This window comes from Strix uralensis, chromosome 2 (genome assembly GCF_047716275.1).
Source record: "Strix uralensis isolate ZFMK-TIS-50842 chromosome 2, bStrUra1, whole genome shotgun sequence".
Taxonomy (NCBI): domain Eukaryota; kingdom Metazoa; phylum Chordata; class Aves; order Strigiformes; family Strigidae; genus Strix; species Strix uralensis.
The window spans coordinates 27,326,996-27,345,533 of NC_133973.1; the positions used below are offsets into that span (position 1 = coordinate 27,326,996).

Here is an 18,538-nt window from a genome sequence, read left to right on the forward strand (position 1 = left end):
TAAGTAAGAATGAGACTGCAAAGATGATTCTCTTACCAGCAGTCCTCTCCCAGGTGAATTTCAGTAGGGTATCATAAAGAAAAAGTTTTGGAGACTTTTTTTTGAGAAAGATTACAAGAATCATAGGAAACACTAGAAAAGTAAACACAGTTTATCCCTATTGCCCCTATAATTCAGATTTCTGCAATAAAAAAGATCCCAAAAATGATTTGCTTTCAGATTTAGCTAAAAGTCATGAGATGATCCTGTTTTTATGTTCCTGTATTCATGCAGCTTTGATACAGTATGCTTATTCTCTGCAAATTCTTGAAACTATGCTCTGTGCAAATACAGAGAAGCCTCCAGTCAGCTCTTGTGCTGTGTGCAATCTGCTATGAGAAGTATGCTACTCATCATCAAATACAAAAATGAAGCAACACTAAAGCAAGAAGAATTAACTTTATTGTATCTTCTAGGATTTTTTTTTGTTCACTTCTATGGTTACTCTGTGTATAGAAAAACACTGGCTTATAAAGCTTAACTACAGCTTAAGTCATAGGATGATGTTGCTGTTTCCCAGTAACAAATCACTTTTTTTTTTTTTAAGGTAAAACAGGATAAAACCTGTTCAAAGGTAAAGACAAAGGATTGTTTACATGAATCATATATCTAGGTTGGGAGTAAATAACTGGGAGTAAATACAAGATTTTCAAATGCAAAACTGAGATGGTCCAATAAAATACTGTCCTTGCTGAATGTTCTGGTAAAATGATAAAATTTGTTGATTTCTAAACAATGTAGAAAATGCTTGGTAGTTCTTATTACTCTGGTATCTTTCAGTAATTCTTACTTGGTTAGCAAAATAAACTCTCCTACTTTTCTTCTCCAATGATAAATTTCCATATTGAAAAAACTTGATTTTTTTTTAAGAGATGGTTAGCTTATTTCCTTATATTTAGAACCCTTCTCCTGTCCCTAAATAAACATACTGCAGTTCAGTTGCAGCTGATAAGTGAGTTTGTTCATTCTGCACCTTATATATGTTGAATAAACTATAGAGAATCTCACTAGCTGAAGAAGATAGTGATTTTTCCTTTTTAGGAAAAAGGCATGTGTCTTTCTCAGCCAAAGAACTGGAAGGAATAAACATTATTTCTTCATTTGGCTTTTGATTGTTTCTGCAGACATAACACTGATGGGCAAGGGAAAACTGGTGTGAATGCAGTAGATCTAGTGCTTTCTGAAAGCATCACAGGGCTTTATGGTATCTGGATAGTACTGTGATATCTGCTAATATCTGGAGTTTGTTGGCTGTGTTAAGGGATGTTAAGAGTGTGGCTGGCTGCCTCATGTCCCAGGACTGCCTCTGCCTGGTTGCTGGTGCCCACCCTGTTACCTAGGGCCTCTCTGAGCTGAGGGATGTGACTGCTGCTTCCGCCTTTGCTGGTTCAACCAGTAGCAAAGCTGAGCAGGTATCCCAGTGCCCCACAGACAGGACACTGACATGGCCATCACACAGATTGGCACAGGCAAGGTGTTGCCTTCACCAGGACCCATATAAGCATAGACAGTCAAGTCCCCCCTTCCTCATCAGCTGGTGGAGATAGAAGGTCACTAGGGAAGGCACACATCCAGACATGCAGACCCTGTTTTACATGCGACCGGCCTGTTATACCCCTTTCTGTCTGTTGACCCTTTGTTCCTGCCCATTCTCTAACCCTGCATGGTCCCTCATCAGGTTGCATAGTCCCACTAACCCCCCTGACATCCTTATCAAGTTGCAAAATCCTGTTTGCCTGCAGTTTCTTGGTGGCCCACCAATTAGTGTGTCTGATGAGGTAGTTGTTTTCTTGTTTTTCTCCATTTTGTTTTCCTGTCAGGTTTATGTCTTCATATTTTCTTCCTTTTCTTATTATTCCTTTTTGCACTGAAAAAGTCATTGGCCAGATACCCTTAAAAGGGCAGACACTCTCCTTCCCACACACCCTTACAGGTTGTACTTAAGACACATTACAGCAAAGAGTAGCTATGAGGTCCTTGTGAATACAGCCTCTCAAGGTTAGATAGCAGAATCAAGACACTGCTAGTTGCTTCTTGTCATAAAATTGAGAATTTTAAACTTTTTTTTTCTGATGAAATAGCTTTGATTACAAAATAAAAGTGGAGTTGATCTGTTAGTATGAAATAGTTTCATAGTATGAAATAGTTAAGAAAATACCCTCCAAACATATCCTGGCTTTAACAGAGGGGCCTGATGGCACAGTCATTAAAGTAGAGAGTATTTTTCCAGAAGCTCGTAGGAGTCTTCAGTATCTTGGAGAGTTTCACAGGCCTTGGGAAGAAAGCCATAGAGTCCCATGAACTGGATGATATTTGCAATTTAAATTAAAGATAAGGTTTTCAGCAGTGTCAGTGTATCACTATAAGTCCTTTCAGACAGGGGCACGAGAAAAAAAACACTACTGTCCTTCGCTATCACTGTATGCGTGCTGTGGTATGTTTTTTTTCTTTGCAGATGTGATGTTCATTACTATAAATGCTTTCATATTTATATTTTTCAGGTCAAAAGGTGTGCTATGGTGACTTCAAGAATTCTTGTTACAAACTAGCTTATTTCCAGGACTTGTCTAGACGTGTGGGCTTTCAGGAGGCCCGCCAAGCTTGTGAAATTGATGGTGGAGCTTTACTGAGCTTGGACAGTGAAGCCGAGCAGCAACTAATAGAAAACATGTTGCAAAACCTCACTAAATCAGGCTCCGGGATTTCTGATGGTGACTTCTGGATTGGGTTGTGGAGAGGTGGCGATGGACTAGCCACCTCAAGTGCTTGCCCTGACCTCTACCAGTGGGCTGATGGAAGTATTTCACCATTCAGGTAAGTCTGTAAAACTGCTTCTTGAGAAGGTTTCGTAGAAAGAAATGGAGCGTGAAATACCCAGCAAGTCAAATCTTCTAGAAAGAAGCTTGAAGACTTGTTGCCCCATGAAGTTAGTAGCATCCCTCCTTAACTTCTCCAGATAAAGGGGAGCTGGCAACCAGGGTTTTGAATTTGAAACTGTAAAAAGATGGCAGTGTGGCTTCAGCCTACAATTTAGTTTGATCCTATCTCATGAGTTCGCCTCTGTATGGCTTTTGAAAGTTTTTCTGCCATACACAGTGTCTTTAGGACGTGCTCTGAAAGCAGGCCTTCTAGACTCTGGCCACCTTGAATCTGGGAGCCAGCCACCAAGTAAATTAATGCATGTTACTTAGTGTAAATTGTTCTATTACTACCCTGTCTTTTGAAAAGCCTTTAATTTCCTGATAAAGACAAAGGCCAGAGTAGCAGCAGCTCACAGGACTCAGGACAAAGGGACAGGTAAGAGTCAGATAGGAAGGAAAATAGGTAGCAGAGCAGTAGGGTGTTATTTCTGCAGAGGTGCTTTGACTGGTCAGAATTTTTTTTAAGATCCAGAGATGTGGAGTCCAGGCCCTAAACTTCTTTCACAGAGGAGTTGTGGGAAATGCAGCGTATCTTTGAAGAGGATGGGACCATTGGGGTTGACATGTCTTCACTGATGTACACTCTTTTCCTTGGTGTCCTGATGAACCTTACCTTCAAAATTTGAAAGTTTGTCTTTGTGTACCACTAGAAATTGGTATACAGATGAGCCTTCCTGTGGAAGTGAAGCCTGTGTTGTGATGTATCATCAGCCAACTGCAAACCCTGGTCTCGGAGGGCCATATCTTTATCAATGGAATGATGATAGATGCAACATGAAGCACAATTTTATCTGCAAGTATGGCCCAGGTAGGAGAAACTAAAGTTGTATTTCACAGGTGGGACACTTTCTAAGAAAAACAGTTGCCTCTTGTTTTGTGAGGGAATCTGCAAAAGTCTTGTGGCCTTTGGTACTGATCCTTTGGTGTGCGAGTGCCGGAGCTGACATTAACAGGGGATGTAATATATCAAATCCAGTGATATTTTAAATAAACCTATATGTTTCCAATAAAAATGTTTTCAAGGTTAGCTTCACTGTCATGCATTCCCAGGTTTACTTTGATCTATCTCATTCAGTAGTTACTGTATTCTCTACAGTGTGTTTGAAGTGGCCGTTTTCTACTTTCCTTGCTTGCTATCAAGTAGGATGACCAAGACATCGGTCTTACTGTAAAAAAACTGTCCTTGTAGTTGTGAACCTCTGCCATTTTATACCAACTTACGTGTTATGACTATTTCAAAATGTTTTGGCTTAAAGAATGAAGTCCAGAACAGCAGGAAGAAAATTCTGCATTCATGCATGTAGATTTATAGATATGAAAAACAGATGCATTCTAGTTCAGGTCGTGACAGAAAAAGCCAGATCTTAGGCAATTTGGCTGTACTGTCAGACATGACATAGGTTCTGTATATGTCAGTAGAGGAAACATGGGCTGTAAACTAGAACTTTGTGCAAACAGAAAAAGGATGTGAAGAGTAAACTTTCAAGTTGAGCCCGTAAGTTTCTACTTTGGTGGTACTTAACAGTAAATGAAAACGTGTTTTTCAGCAAGATCATGAAAATATTTTCAAATAATTTGTCTGTAGAGATCCAGACTATTTTCTTCATGCAGTTTTGGTGGATAGATAGCTTTCTTAACTGTCTAGTATCGTAATGGGGATATTAATGGCAACTAATATTGCAAGCAAATATTAAATACTTGGAAAGCTTGATATACCCAGACATTTTACCCCCATCCCTCAAATCTGTTCCTGCTTCTAAAATTATTAGTGACTATATATTATGGTGGTCAGTTATCATCTTGGTCACATAGGCCTCTCAAACACAATTTTATCACTTTTACAACAGATAACAAGTATTTCGAAATAAGAGAACAATAAAAATGTTTTAAGTTGTTAAAATAGCAACATTTTTATGTCAGAAGATGCAAGTTTGATTAAAAGTGCTCATTTTCAAATATATTTAGTATCTGTAAAAAAAACATTTAAGTGAAATAATTATTCTGTAATAGTGAACTACTTACCATTCTTGTTGAGATGTTATAAAGAATTGGGTTTTCCTGTTGCTTTCACCATCTGAAAATATGGGTGTTTTGGATTGGCAGAAAACAAAGTGATAACAGTAGCAATGAAAATGAATTTATATTTCTTTCACTATGTAGAAAAAGATTACTAGTGTATAATGAGGCATATAATGAGGCAAACTATATGGGTAGATTATTATTGCGACTGACATTGTTATGCAGCTAAATACAATACTACTGAATTGTAGCTATTTATTTTTCAGGCTGTTGGAATTGTGCTCTTTAGCAAAACAGACTATTCTCCAGAAATGTATTTTTCTATCATATGGAGAAGAGGAGTAGGTACATAAATGTATATAAATAGGTATCTGACATTTCTTTCACTGCCTGAAGAAAGTAGCACAGTGTGTTTAAGAAAATTACATTTGCTATCTGAAACAGTGAGACCTTTTTCCCCCCCAAATTACTGTAATAGCTTCAACGTCAGCCATTTGCAATACAAAATACATCCATTTTGCCAGGAGTATTAAAGTGTCACATGCGTATTGAATTTCACTTTGTTATGAGTATATTGTTTTTCACAACTTTACTGTCTGTTTTGAGTATATGGTGTATGATACCAGTCATAGGCCGAAACAGAGATGTTGTGGGTGACCATGATGAAGTTGCACCAAATTGTATCGGTGGCAAGTTCAGGGCAGTGCTCGTTAGGCAGTCTTACTCAAGCAGCAACTACATTTCTGGTAGTCATTTTCATATTTCTAAGCCCTTTTATAGTACCTCCCTTGATGGCATTTACTGTTGCAATGTTCAGTCTCGCTTTAGATCATATTGATTATTCAGCAATCTTAAATTTAATTATAGATTGGTAATTGCAACCACGTTTAGTTCCTGTCCAGCTCCTGTAGCTTTGATTATGCAATGAAATTAAAAACTCATCTCCTCTTCTGCTGTCTCAAGCCAGCAACTCAGTTCTTTGTGGTATTTTGATATCTTTATTTATGGTCAAACATAGCCATTTTTTACCAGAGTAGATGACATAATTGCCTTTGTTCTAGTAGGCTTTATTGCTTCTTTGATTTCTCCCAGCATTTTGTGTTTAGCAGGACACTCAGAACTGCAGGCTCATAGCACTATTATGTTAATATAATTTTATGATAAGTAATGGTATTCAAACAGATTCCACTCCTATGCCCAATCTGAGGTAATTAATTGTGTAGTCTTTCTAAACTTTTAGTTGTAACAATAGCCATAAGTAAGCTTGCAAGCCTCTGTGATATAGCTCAAAGCCATGAATTGGTTCTCCAGTTTCTGATGCATTGCAAGAGATATGATACTATCATTCCTCTTTTAATGATTTCACTTCCTTATGTGATGTATTAGAACCCACTGCTCATGATTTCTATTTTAGGGCTGCCTGTTGCAAAACCAAGCTGCATGAAGCTGACATGTAACCTCACAAATTTGTGCTGCTTTGTTTTGCTTCATAGTCAACATTCTGTAAGCATTATTTTGAAAATGCGAATAAGGTTTAAGTATTAATCAAGAACACTTCTTTTCTTACATTGTTTTAGGGTTGTCTGCACAAATGAAACTTTGAATATGTTAGAAGTTTTATTCATCACAAGAAATTAAGGGATTCAGTGATTTAGCCAGTAACCTAGCAGAAGCCACCAAGCTTTGGAACTAGAATAAACTATAGCCCTTTTCTAAGGAGCAAAAAATTTATGAACCAGAAGTGATTTGACACTAGCTTGCAAATAGTCTTTGGTAAAAAGATTAAATGGTGAGGAATTAAGCAATTACTGTTTTGGAGAATGTATCTATTTCTGTGAGACTGCATGCAAAATAATGAAAACATCTGTTTCATTACACACATTTTTCATTCTTCAACAACTGATTTCAGATATTGATTTAACAGATAATGTCTTAGAAAAAGAATTAGGAGACAGAGCGGAGCAAGATTACGGTAAGAAATTTTGAAACATTAAATTCAGTTGCAGTGGTAAATACATAATTATAAGGATAGCTTACAAGAACCTCCAAAATTACTCAAGTTTAACAGGCATAGTTTAAAAGTGGAACATAGGAAAAATGAATCCTTTAGAGAGTAATAGCTACAGATATATGGCTATTGTTCAGAATAGCACTGCTCATAATTCTTCTTCCAAATGTAATCCAAATTTTGCAATAAAATCCTGTTTACATGTTTATATCCAGCAGTTTAATCAATCCTGAAAATGTTCATTTTTTTCAATAGAAATTTAGATGTAATTACTATTAATTCATTTAACAACAGAACAGCCATTTTTTTTACTTGCTATTTCTCTAAAATGTTTGATATCCTTTTCAGATATTTTACCAACAGTGCCAGCAGGAAATCCTTATGACACAAGCAAACCAGAAGATCAGTATCATGTTATTGCTACTGAAACAGGTAATGTGTTCATATGAATTTGGTATTCTGGTAAAAATATTAACAGTGGACTCAGTTAAATTAATCTTCTACAATTTCCATTATTGTCGATGGGAGGAAGTAGTCTATTTCCCCAGCAAGTGCCCTGAAAAAGTATACTTTTGAATAACATTTCAAGAGTTTTGGTCAGTCCTCTCTGTAACTGTGGAAACAAATTATTTCCATGTCTCCCCAACCTTGGATCCAAATCTACAGTTTAGCAGTCCTTGAAATCTGCACTGTTGTCGCTGACGCTGGTGAGCCTCTGTCAAGACACAAGGTTTCACCAGTGTTCACCCAGATGTGAAGTGCCGCCTCCTAGGCTGTGGTAACCAGTGCCTTGCCTCTTCCCCAGCATGTGTAACAAACATATAACGCGTATATTATCTTTTACGTCTGATACCTGGGGCTCACAAAAAAGGCCCCAGATAAAATTTCATGCCCTAACAGATAGGGCGTGAAATTTTTGGTTATCTGCAGAATAAGCACTGTGCCATAGCTCCCCCAAGTACCCTGTGCTTTAAGGAACACCACATGGTAAGAAGAGTTAAGTGCTTTACTGAGATTTCTAGCAGAGATGGCACTTGATATTTTGAAAATGGATACCTACTGCCTAGGAGCTTGCTGTAGTGCCCCTAGCTACTTCATTTAGCAATTTATGTCCTGAACAGAGTCCTGAGGTTTCTGAAGAGTTGTAGTATGGTCTTAGTTCAAGGAATTGAACATCTCTAAGGAGCAAGTCAGGATTTTACAGGATTACACCATGGGATTATGGAAAGCTGTTGCTCTGTTTCCACACTGGTTGGCTGGATTTGAGCCAGTTTCCTAACTGATGTGTCCGTTGTTTGTAACTCCAGAGGAGTGGATATACTGATGAACTGTATTTTGAAATCAGTAATACTATTTATACAAACCATGCAAAGACTCTATCTGAAGCTCATAAACAAACCCAATCTGAACATTCACATTTATTCTTGCTAGTGAAAATGTGTTCCAAAGAGGACAAAGGGTAAGAAAGTCTCCACAATTTGTACATTATACTCTTATAAAACATGGGCATATAGTTGCTGAAAAACAGTCAGACCCCTCTGGAAGTTGTAGGCTCCAGCCTCTGTAGTAGCAGATAATAGAGTCTGATCTTGTACCATTTCCCACTCCTTTTGTACAGGGACGTGCAGGGGAGTGCCTTTAGTTCTCTCCTGATTAGTCAAGGAGAGCATACATTTGCCTTTTAAGGGGAATGGGGAGACAAGAGCAGGGTTTGTTCCTCTTGTGGTCCTGCATGGGTGGGAATCCAACATGCAAGGGCAACTGAGTAGACAGGTTATGTGGACTGTAAAAATAATAGGCTGTGAAATGTACTCTGTTGAAATATGTGTATTTTCAATGACAAAATTAGAAATCTCATATTGATGCATATAGAAAACATCAGAATATAATTCCTTGAGATATATTTTGCATATCGCTGGAGAAGTACTATTTTATTCTTAATATTGCTGAGTTACCTTTTGGAGCTCTTCCTATAGAAGGAATGTATAAAAGTTCGTTTGTGTAAGTTAACATATTTCTGATATTTTACTCCAGATTTTTACTTACATGGTTAAGAGTATTTCAACATGGGAGACATTAATGAGAACTTCTGTCTTGTAGGTATAATTCCGAATCTAATTTATGTTGTAATACCCACTATACCACTACTTCTGTTGATACTGGTGGCTTTTGGGACTTGCTGTTTCCAGATGCTTCATAAAAGGTAAACTATACTAATCCATAATGGTATTATAATGCAGAATTCATATTTCCATTGGCAAGCTATTCATACTGAAAGACTACTTACATCTGTCCCCAAATATGCAAATAAGCATCTTTTCATCTATTAAAATCCAAGTAGTTTACAGCTGTTACAGCTGAACATTCACCTTCAGGCTTTTCCACAACATGCTGAAATAGTCTTTCAAAGTAGACTGCCATTAAGACTTCACCCGTTTCTGAAGAAGGTATCTTTGCTGGCCATTTGATGGGCTGAGCTACTGTCAGCACTTTTACTTCACTTCTTCCATCGTGATTACCACCTATACAGCATCTGGGCTAACAGTGGCGTCCTCACTGATACAGGGTGAACTCAAGGACTCACCTCACTTTCTGACCAGAAGTGCAGTTTGTTCCAAGGATAAACCTAAGGGGCCAGCACCTGTTTAATGCTGTTCAGTGTGCATACCATATGAGCAACAGATGGGTCACTGGAGCAGACAAATTGAAAACAAAAAGCAAAAACATGTTTTGAGCCACACGCCAGTGCAACTCCTTTGTACATCATGTATCTGCCAAAGAAGATGAGTGAAGTAAACAGATACATGTACATAGATGTAGTGTGAAACAGATGTATTATTATGGAAATAGGAAACATTTCAGCCTATGAAACAGGATATGTTTTGATCTATGCTTTAAAATTCTTTGGACTTCTTATCTTTCTCAAACTATGATATATGAAGATATGACAACATTATAATTATTTTTTTTTTCTGTACTAATCTTTCTGAAACTTTCAAGGATACTTTTCATTCTGCAGGTTTTTTTTGGGAAGCATTCTCAAGTTAATGTAATCCAGAAAAGTTTATACTGAGATGTGTTTTGTGGATAAGCACTATTTTGGTAAAATAACAAGAGTAACAATGACAACAAGATTCACAAGCTGTTCCTCCAGTTGAGGAACAGGAAAACTAGTAAGGAATATGATATCACTGTTTTAGGAAATTAGAAAAAAAAGTTTCTACCTTACTTCTAGTCTTTATTTTTTCTTTGTGGTTTTTATTTAGCATTTTCTTCAATGTGTCTCGCTGAAACAAGCAATCATAAAGAAAAGGTATTATGAGGTCTGCATCATAAACTAGGTTGCGTATTTATTTTATGCATTTTCCTATAAAGAAAAGGAAAATGCACTTTCCAACATGTCTTAGGGCAGGAAAATTCATGCTTGTGAAAGGCTGTATCCAAATCTCAGCACTGGGGCTGTAGAACGTTGGAGACTCAAAGCAAAAAGAGTAGTAAGGAATCATGAGTAATAAAGGAATCATATGTATTACAAACAGTAGCAATTATATAAGTAATCTAAATCTGCAACCCTTATTACAATAAGAATATACAATTTGGATCTGGATTTCTTGGTAAGTATGACATATGTGTTCATACCTTTTCTGGCAGCTCTTTTTTCTCCCCAGAAAAGTTTCAGCTCTCGAATACTCCTGGGAAAACAATGGGAGATTCATGGCCCACTGAAATCAATAGAAATAGTAGTGTTGACTTCAGTGGGCTTTGGTCAGGCCTTTGATGCTATAGCAGTTCATCCAGAAGTAATTCATCTGAACTTCCAAGACTTAAAAATTGCACGACACAGATATTGGAAATTCAGCTTGAAAGATTGTGCTTTTTCTGATAGCTGATTAGTTTAGTAAATGAAATGATACAAAAATCAGGAAGAAAATGGATTTGAATCAAAACAGATGTTTTTTTCAGAATGTTCATTTTGGGTTGCACCAAAGCTTTTACTTAGAGAAAATAAACAACTTTTCTTTAAAATTCACTTAAGTCAAAAGAGGATATTCTGGTATCACCAGAAATGAAGTATTTTCTTTTTTATCTGTTGAAACAGAACTTTGTTTTCAAAAAATGTTTCCCCATCTATTTTCAGTTGTATTTCCACATCTGACCTACCTCATGAATCATTTTGGTTCATCACAAATACGCAGTTCTTGGGGGAAAAAAGCTAATAAAAAGAAGCAACCGCTTGAACTGATCAGCTGGACACTGTAGACCTTTAGGACAGGAATTCTGTCCTGCTGGGGAAGGAGGGGTCCCCAACTTTCCAAATGAACCTGACTTCTCATTCTTTTTTAGGCTTCCACAACATGGTGACCTTTCCTCTGAAAGCCACAATCGATGGCCACCCAGGACATGCCTAGCTTGAAAGGTCATGACTAATTTTGCCTGGCGTTGGGCTCTTAAAGGGTAGTAATAAGGCAAAGCAAAACGTCTTCCCTGTAGCTAGTAGAAATGATCAGCTCATTCATGCTTAGATGCTCTCCCTTTCATTTCTTCCAGGGAAGCAAGGAGAAACTGCTTCAAAGACCCATCTCCATTATCATCTGAATGCCTTGCAGAAAGTTTAAATTCCAACCTGGTATATTTCTCAGTTTCTATGATTGCATTTGATGGTCAAAACAGCGATATGCTCAAGCTATTTATTGCATCTTTCTTACTAAAACCTATTATTTCCTGAACCAGATGTATAGCTGTTGAAAATCAGCGTAGGTTCGCTGAAGACAAGCTCATTTTATACAGCTAAAGTTCTGATCCAAGGTATTTGGAAATTGTTCCTGCTGTGTGGCAGGGACTCCCCATTCAAAGCATTTCATCATTAACTTACAAAATATGCCTGGTTTTGCTGTGTTAATCTAGAAGGAAGTAGTAAAACAGTTTCTTAAGGAAAGAAACGCTGAAACTACTTGATTCATTGCAATTGCTTTGTTTATAGCATTGTGGCCTGATCTAAAGTCCACTGAAACCAATGGGAGTCTTTTCAGTTACTCCAATGGGCTCAGGTACATAATGCATTACTTTGTAGGACTTCAGAGGTAAGTCTGGAGGGACTAAAAACTACTGTACCGTTCAGCTCCCTCATGGTACATTTTTAAATCAACTCAGACTCGCTTACATTTACACACTAGGAAAGGAGCAAAACTGAATATATAGGACTATTGGGATCTTGACTCTCAGGTTTCCAACTTACAGAATTACATAGGGCTACTTCTCCTCCTCTGGTTTTTACTTAATTGGAACAAAAAAAATCAGTGTGAAATATTCTGGCCAGAGACTAAAACATTTTGATTGAAATGCAGCTACAGTGGCTCATGAAGTGCCTCTTCAGTAGACTGCAGTGCACTGTCATCTACCATCTCAGTGAGGGAAGGTGGTGTGTTCTGGCAGTCGTAGCAGAGGTGCTAGCCATGTGGAAAGACTGGCATCAATTTACAGGGTACCTCAGGGCTCCCTGTAAAGATTATGAGTGAACATTTTTGCAGTATTGCAGAGCAAGTACTTTTTTTTACCTTTTCTATTTTTTAAAAAAAACCCAGCACCAAACACAAAACCTGTTATTGATAGTTTTGAATGAAAACTAGGCCTAAGGAAGCTTTCTACCAGTCATTCATTGCTAGGAGTCTGATTCATGTGCCATTACTTCATTAGAAGTCAGGTCAAGCCCTGCAGGGAAGAGGCTCTCTGGTGTACCAGTACACCCTGGCACCCGTTACTGTACTGCGGTCACGGGGGTGCAGCTCCAGGGTGCGTGTGGGCAGGGTTGTGGTAGCCCCCCGGGGTGGGTGGGCTGCACCCTCAACATGTTGGATGTGGGCTCGGGGGTGTGTGTGCTCCTGTCCCCAATACATCCCCCCCAGACAAGGGAAGTGCCCAGCCTCCCACCACCCTGGTCAAGCAGTGTCCACACCTGTCTCTGAAAAGACCACCCTGTATGAGCAGGTGTGGTTGAAGGTGAACTGGAAAAAATAAATAAAAAAAATAATATGGGCCAGGTCAGTTCAGTTCCTGGGAGGAGCACAGCTAAACAGAGGGGTCTGGTAACTTTGGTAACAGTTGCTTATCTCAACCCACTGCTGCGGTGCTATGTTTGGTGCAGCGTGGGCATGACCCTTTTGTTGATGGGGAACCTATGCTATGAAAGCAACAAAGATGGCCTTCAAATAGGGGATGAAATACCCAGATCTGATCACAAACCTGAATCAGGACTGTAAAGGCACACAGGCACTGAAAATAGTTTATATTTTTATTTTTCAGTAAAGGAAGAACAAAAACCAGTCCAAACCAGTCCACACTATGGATTTCAAAGACGCCTAGGAAGGACAGTAGCATGGAGGTATAATGATTTACTGACTGAAACCAAAACAAAAGTAACATTTTGCAGTCAGGCTGTATTATAATGTCGTCAAAGAACATTAGCTTGGAATGGCTTGAAAATGCAAAGGATCTACAAGAATGAACTGTAAGCTCCCCCTTGAGGCAAATGTTCAGATCATTTTTATATAATGTTTGATTATTAATTCAGTGACAAAATATGCCATGCTAAATAAAGGGTATGTGTTTATTTTGCTAAGAGATGTAAGTTAGCTAGTTGTGAGCAATGAACAGAGCATTTGAAGTTTTTATGGGGAAGTATCTACAATGTATATCAGTTTTAAGACTGTTTGTAGTTAAACAAACCCTCTTTGTTTCCTTTAATCTCTCATGTATTGTAACCTAGTTGATGTACTGTAAATGGAACTGACAATTTTACAGTGTAACAATTATTTATCTTTGCATAAATGTTTGATACAAAATATTTGTTTAGTATTTATTTGCACACTTAACACAGGTTTTGATCCTCAGGCACACAAATTATTTGACTAACAAGGTCACTGGCAGAGATAGCTACCATGTTGTGACATCAATCTGATGTGGCAGAATTCAAGGATTCATAAAAGTCATTTGATGTCATATAATGAATCCACTTTGCCAGGGAATAACCATAACTTTTTGACATATTGGTCCAAGGTCAATAAATAACTTGGCAAGTGATACCTCATTAATGAGGTGTCTTTTGAAGGTAGCCATTAGTTGTTATTTAAGTAAAATATTGTTTACTTTTTCTGAGGGAAAAAATATCACAGTGGGCAAGAGTTTAAGATGAAAATTACTTCAGTAAATCTATGTAAAAAGACATTAAAGATCATGTAAATATAGGTAATAGTTTGTTAGGAATAATGTAATGTTGGATCAAAGAGAAGACAAATGGCTTTTCTGGGAAGTGGCACTATAATAGATTGATCCCAACATTACTCAGACTATTAGCTAGAAAAATGTTAATTATGTTAATTGATAGACAGATTTAGAGGTAACCCTGATGCATTTAAAGTCTTCTTTTAAAGTTATTATTAATATCATTAATGTACATTCTCTTTGGTTCCTTAAGAGCTTTCTGTGCTATAAGAATGATTTTACCAGTCAATTAGGAGCAGATCTTGGGGTGGTAGCAATAGCACTCTGGCTGATTTGTTGGTGACAGCCTGGTGCTGTAACAGGAAGTTAAGGGGTTTTGCTGCAGTTGCAGCAAGAGTTCAGGAGAACAAGTTGAAGCTGGTTGGCTTTACATTAACACGGATTCAAAACTACGATGGGTGGATGCTGGGGAGTACAGAAGAAAAACTGTATTACTCTTTGGGTTGCCTAGACTGTGCTAACTGATGTTGACCACAGCTTTGAGTTCAGAGATAAATGTGTATCAATTTTTCTGAGTAAAGAAAAAACATTTAAAAGTTCAGTAATACTAATTGTGCAATGCTATTGCTGAAGCACTTTTGGAAGCATCTTAAAGTCACTGTTAACGCCATGGTTTTACTTTCTCTTTGAAGAAGCCTTCTTCTGTAGTTCAGGTTAAGTGTTGCTATTCCTGCTTAAAATATTCTGTAGTTTTTCCAGTCAGTCACAACTTCTTCCTTTGCTCAATCCCTTACTTCAATTTCCTTTGTAGTGATTGTAAACAGAAAGAAAATACTATGATCCTGCATGATCACCAGGACCAGAATTGTTTTTTTCCTGACTTAAGTATTGCTTAACTCAACTGAGGGCAAGGGATTCCTCTTTCTTGGGAACAGTTGTGATAAAAAGAACTTAGTTCTTTTTTATGGTCTTGAAGGATTAACTTCCTTTAACTTAAGGATTAACTATTTCTTCATACTTTGTGTTTCCAAAGGACATGTAAAGGTGTAGCAATCAATATTATGATTAATGCAGCAGAAGTAATTTCCATGTAGCAATTAGGAGAATGCAAATACCTTCAGATGTCTTTCTTACAGGGTGAAGGCGATTGCTGGGCAGTTATCAGCATGGACCAGTCTTAAACTCTATGTGAAGGAAGAATGGAAAGTGGCATGTAATGCATTTATTATGATGTACTCAGATTCTATATGTAAATAAGAAATACTGGTTATTAGGACAAAATAGTTCCATATATCACCTGCTAAGGGGAAGGAAATAGTTTCCTTCCATGTATTTCCTTTGCTTAGGATGTTGTTCTTACCTACTAGGTAAAATCCGAAGAAACTTAAGATTCCTACGTAGAAGACTGCAAATAGTGCATAGATCAAACTTAAAGTCTTACGACTCCCACCTTTCAGCTGGTGATTCTTTTCCATGCAAAAAATACTAATCCCATACATACATACACAAATTCTTTCATCTTTATTTCCTTTATTTCCATACATGAAAGGGAGATAGGAGTAAGGGTAAAAGAGGAAAGGGGGAAAGATAGGTGTGTTGCACACTTGCAGAGAGAATACCTAGAAATTAGACTTTATACTGGTATTCCCTTTGGATTTCGTTGGGGCTTAGAGAATCCAGAAAAAACACATTTTGTATTTGGTCCATTAGTAGCAGCAGAATTGCTATTTGAAAAGAAAAACAAACAAAAAAACCCCAACAAAAAATACCAATAACCCCCCCCAACCCTCTCAGTCCTTTGTATTCACGTTAAAAGCTACAGAATGGAGAAAGCAAAATTATTTCCATTTTCAGGTGCCAGATTTCATCAACTAGAGCCATTTTGAATAAGCTTGTTGGCCTTTATGTACAGCTATGGGGTCCCCTTGCGGTGATCACATTCCCTTCTGCTCAGTGCCTCTCTAAATCTCTTCCAAATGGCAGCAGTAGGTGAGGCAAGGAACTGAAGGATGAACAGGAAACCTTAGCTAGTCCTCAGATGGATGGCATGGCTTCAGTTTGGCATTTTAAAAACATTATATTCCCACTGCCTCCATTTTCTCCAGGGAATATAATTTTTATTTTTTTGCAAGCAGGAAGCATCTGAGAGAAAGCTCTTGTTTCCTTCTTTAATCTTTTAACTTTTTTAGGTGCAAGCAAGTGTAAGTCAGCATCAAGCTTCCGCCCTCTATTCTAAAACATCTTGGAACTGTGACTCAATTGAAAATAATCCATGCTACCCACGTGTTTTAACATAGTAATGACTCGTTTCTCCACAGGGTAATATGTAGCCAGCTAAAGTAATGGATGCTGAATGAAGGCTGGAATGTGGTCTAGTTTTATCTAGACATAAAGTAGTTGAAATAAAATGTTTATTTTTAATTATACTAGTCTATACTACATATATGTTTCTATACCAGAGTTTATAATAGGAAATATTTTAGTCTGATGGGATGGTTTATTAATATACACCTGAAAATACATCTGTGCTTTGCATTTTGGGAAGCAAAAAATACACATAAATAGAAGTATATTACTATATTTCTGGGAAGCACATTTTCTAGTGACTGGATCTGCTTTCAGCTGGCTCTTGTATTTCATTATCAGACTGAAACACAATTTACAATAGTGATGTATGGTAAATAATGCAGAAATCATGTCACATTTTAATTAAGCATTCTAACATAATTGCTTCTTCCAAATCAATTTATACTGACAACAGAATGTACTTTATTTTCAGTGGCTGTTCTCAAGTGAAGGAGAGAGTAGTCCACTACAAAAGATAGAATTTGCAACTTTAATGTTAAAAACTGTGTGGTTTATATGAAAGAAGGTGTCTAAAATACCTTTTATCTTCTATCTGGCTTAGTTAACATCTGTCTGTGTTCTTTGTGGTCACAGATGTATTGATAAAGCTAATCCTCTAATGCTTACGAAGACCTGAAAACAGTTTGGGACTTGATATTTTTTTGTCAGTGACTGCCAACCTGTGTTTGTAAACTAGCCTTGTGTTTTGAGCACTTCATATCTGCATTTGGCATTGTAAGCACCAAGTGTGGGAGCTCCTTACAAAAATCATACATCTATGTGTGTATGTATAGATACACATACACAGTAGGTTAGAATGCATTTTGTATTTGCATGCAGTACTTTGGAATTAAAAATATATTGTTACACTAACATGGAAACAGAAATAAAGGAAATGCATCATACTACACTATTATTTAGACACCATTGAATTTAAGGTATTTCAACAAGTAGGTAATTATATTTTAATAGAAACCTATTTAGAAAAGAACTCAAGAAGAGAAAACCTCCTTTTTTGCTTTATATTCTTTTCCATTTAGAATGCTGTAATGAGCTATCATGATAGTTCTTATACAAAGCAAAAATCAGTAGCAAACGTCACCCATACAGAAAAAGCATGTAATATATCAAAGAAACCCTATTCCTTTTTATTACCAGGAATAGCTGATACTCATTATTCAGATGTTTTTAAAAATACATTATTTTTTATGAGAGGAAGTTGCAGTATTGTGAGTCTGTGCTTGGGTATACACAAGCACATATCTATAATTGCTTGAAGAATTGCCAAAACACTTGCCTAAAAAGAAAACTAAAAAGCTATGTTCAATCCTTATTTAAATCTATTAATTCCAAATGAATTACACAAGAGAGAACTTTTGGCTTACATTCAGTTTTCATTAGAAAGCAGCATGATACATGATCAGCCTTTATGCACAATCCATAAACCTAATTCCAGAGCTTTTTGTAATAGATGACACAGAAGAACTCCCATGAGCCCAGTTTAAACAGATAACATATACCTTCATTTTGATAGGTGGTGAGATTACTGATAAGAGTTGACTGCATTGAAATGAAAGTGCATGTTAAAAATTACAGTGTAAAAACATAAAAAGGTAATGTTTGGCCTGAAATTAATAATTTAGACCATTTTTCAATAAAGCAGTTGCAGTTTTCAAACTTTTTTTTTTACTGCCCATGCTTTGTAAAGCCCTCCACTATGCATTTAGTGCACTGCTGTTCAAAGAAACTGTTTTTCCATGGTCTCAAATAAATAAAACGATTTATTAACAAAACCACAGCATATATTTTGAAATACTGCTCTCAATTGGTAAGGGAGTTCCCAATTATTAATATTTTCCTCCCCAAAATTTAAATACTTTGTGAGTTTCTGTAACTGTGAAATTGAAATGCCAGTCTGGTTTACATCATAAAACAATGGCTTACTTTCAGCCTTTAAATTCTTTTTCTATAATTAAAAAATATCAAG

At 37.0% G+C, this 18,538-nt stretch overlaps 1 protein-coding gene across 1 annotated transcript in view; it reads left to right on the forward strand.

The window, feature by feature from the left end:
- CHODL (chondrolectin) overlaps positions 1–13,820 on the forward strand; it is a 28,624-nt gene extending 14,804 nt beyond the window's left edge. Inside the window, exons 2-7 of the mRNA XM_074860887.1 lie at positions 2,541–2,853; positions 3,611–3,768; positions 6,904–6,951; positions 7,336–7,419; positions 9,088–9,190; positions 13,288–13,820. Of these exons, the coding sequence (XP_074716988.1) occupies positions 2,541–2,853; positions 3,611–3,768; positions 6,904–6,951; positions 7,336–7,419; positions 9,088–9,190; positions 13,288–13,372 (791 nt within the window). The 3' untranslated portion in view covers positions 13,373–13,820. The remainder of the gene's footprint in view (positions 1–2,540; positions 2,854–3,610; positions 3,769–6,903; positions 6,952–7,335; positions 7,420–9,087; positions 9,191–13,287) is intronic.
- Positions 13,821–18,538: the final 4,718 nt, after the last annotated feature.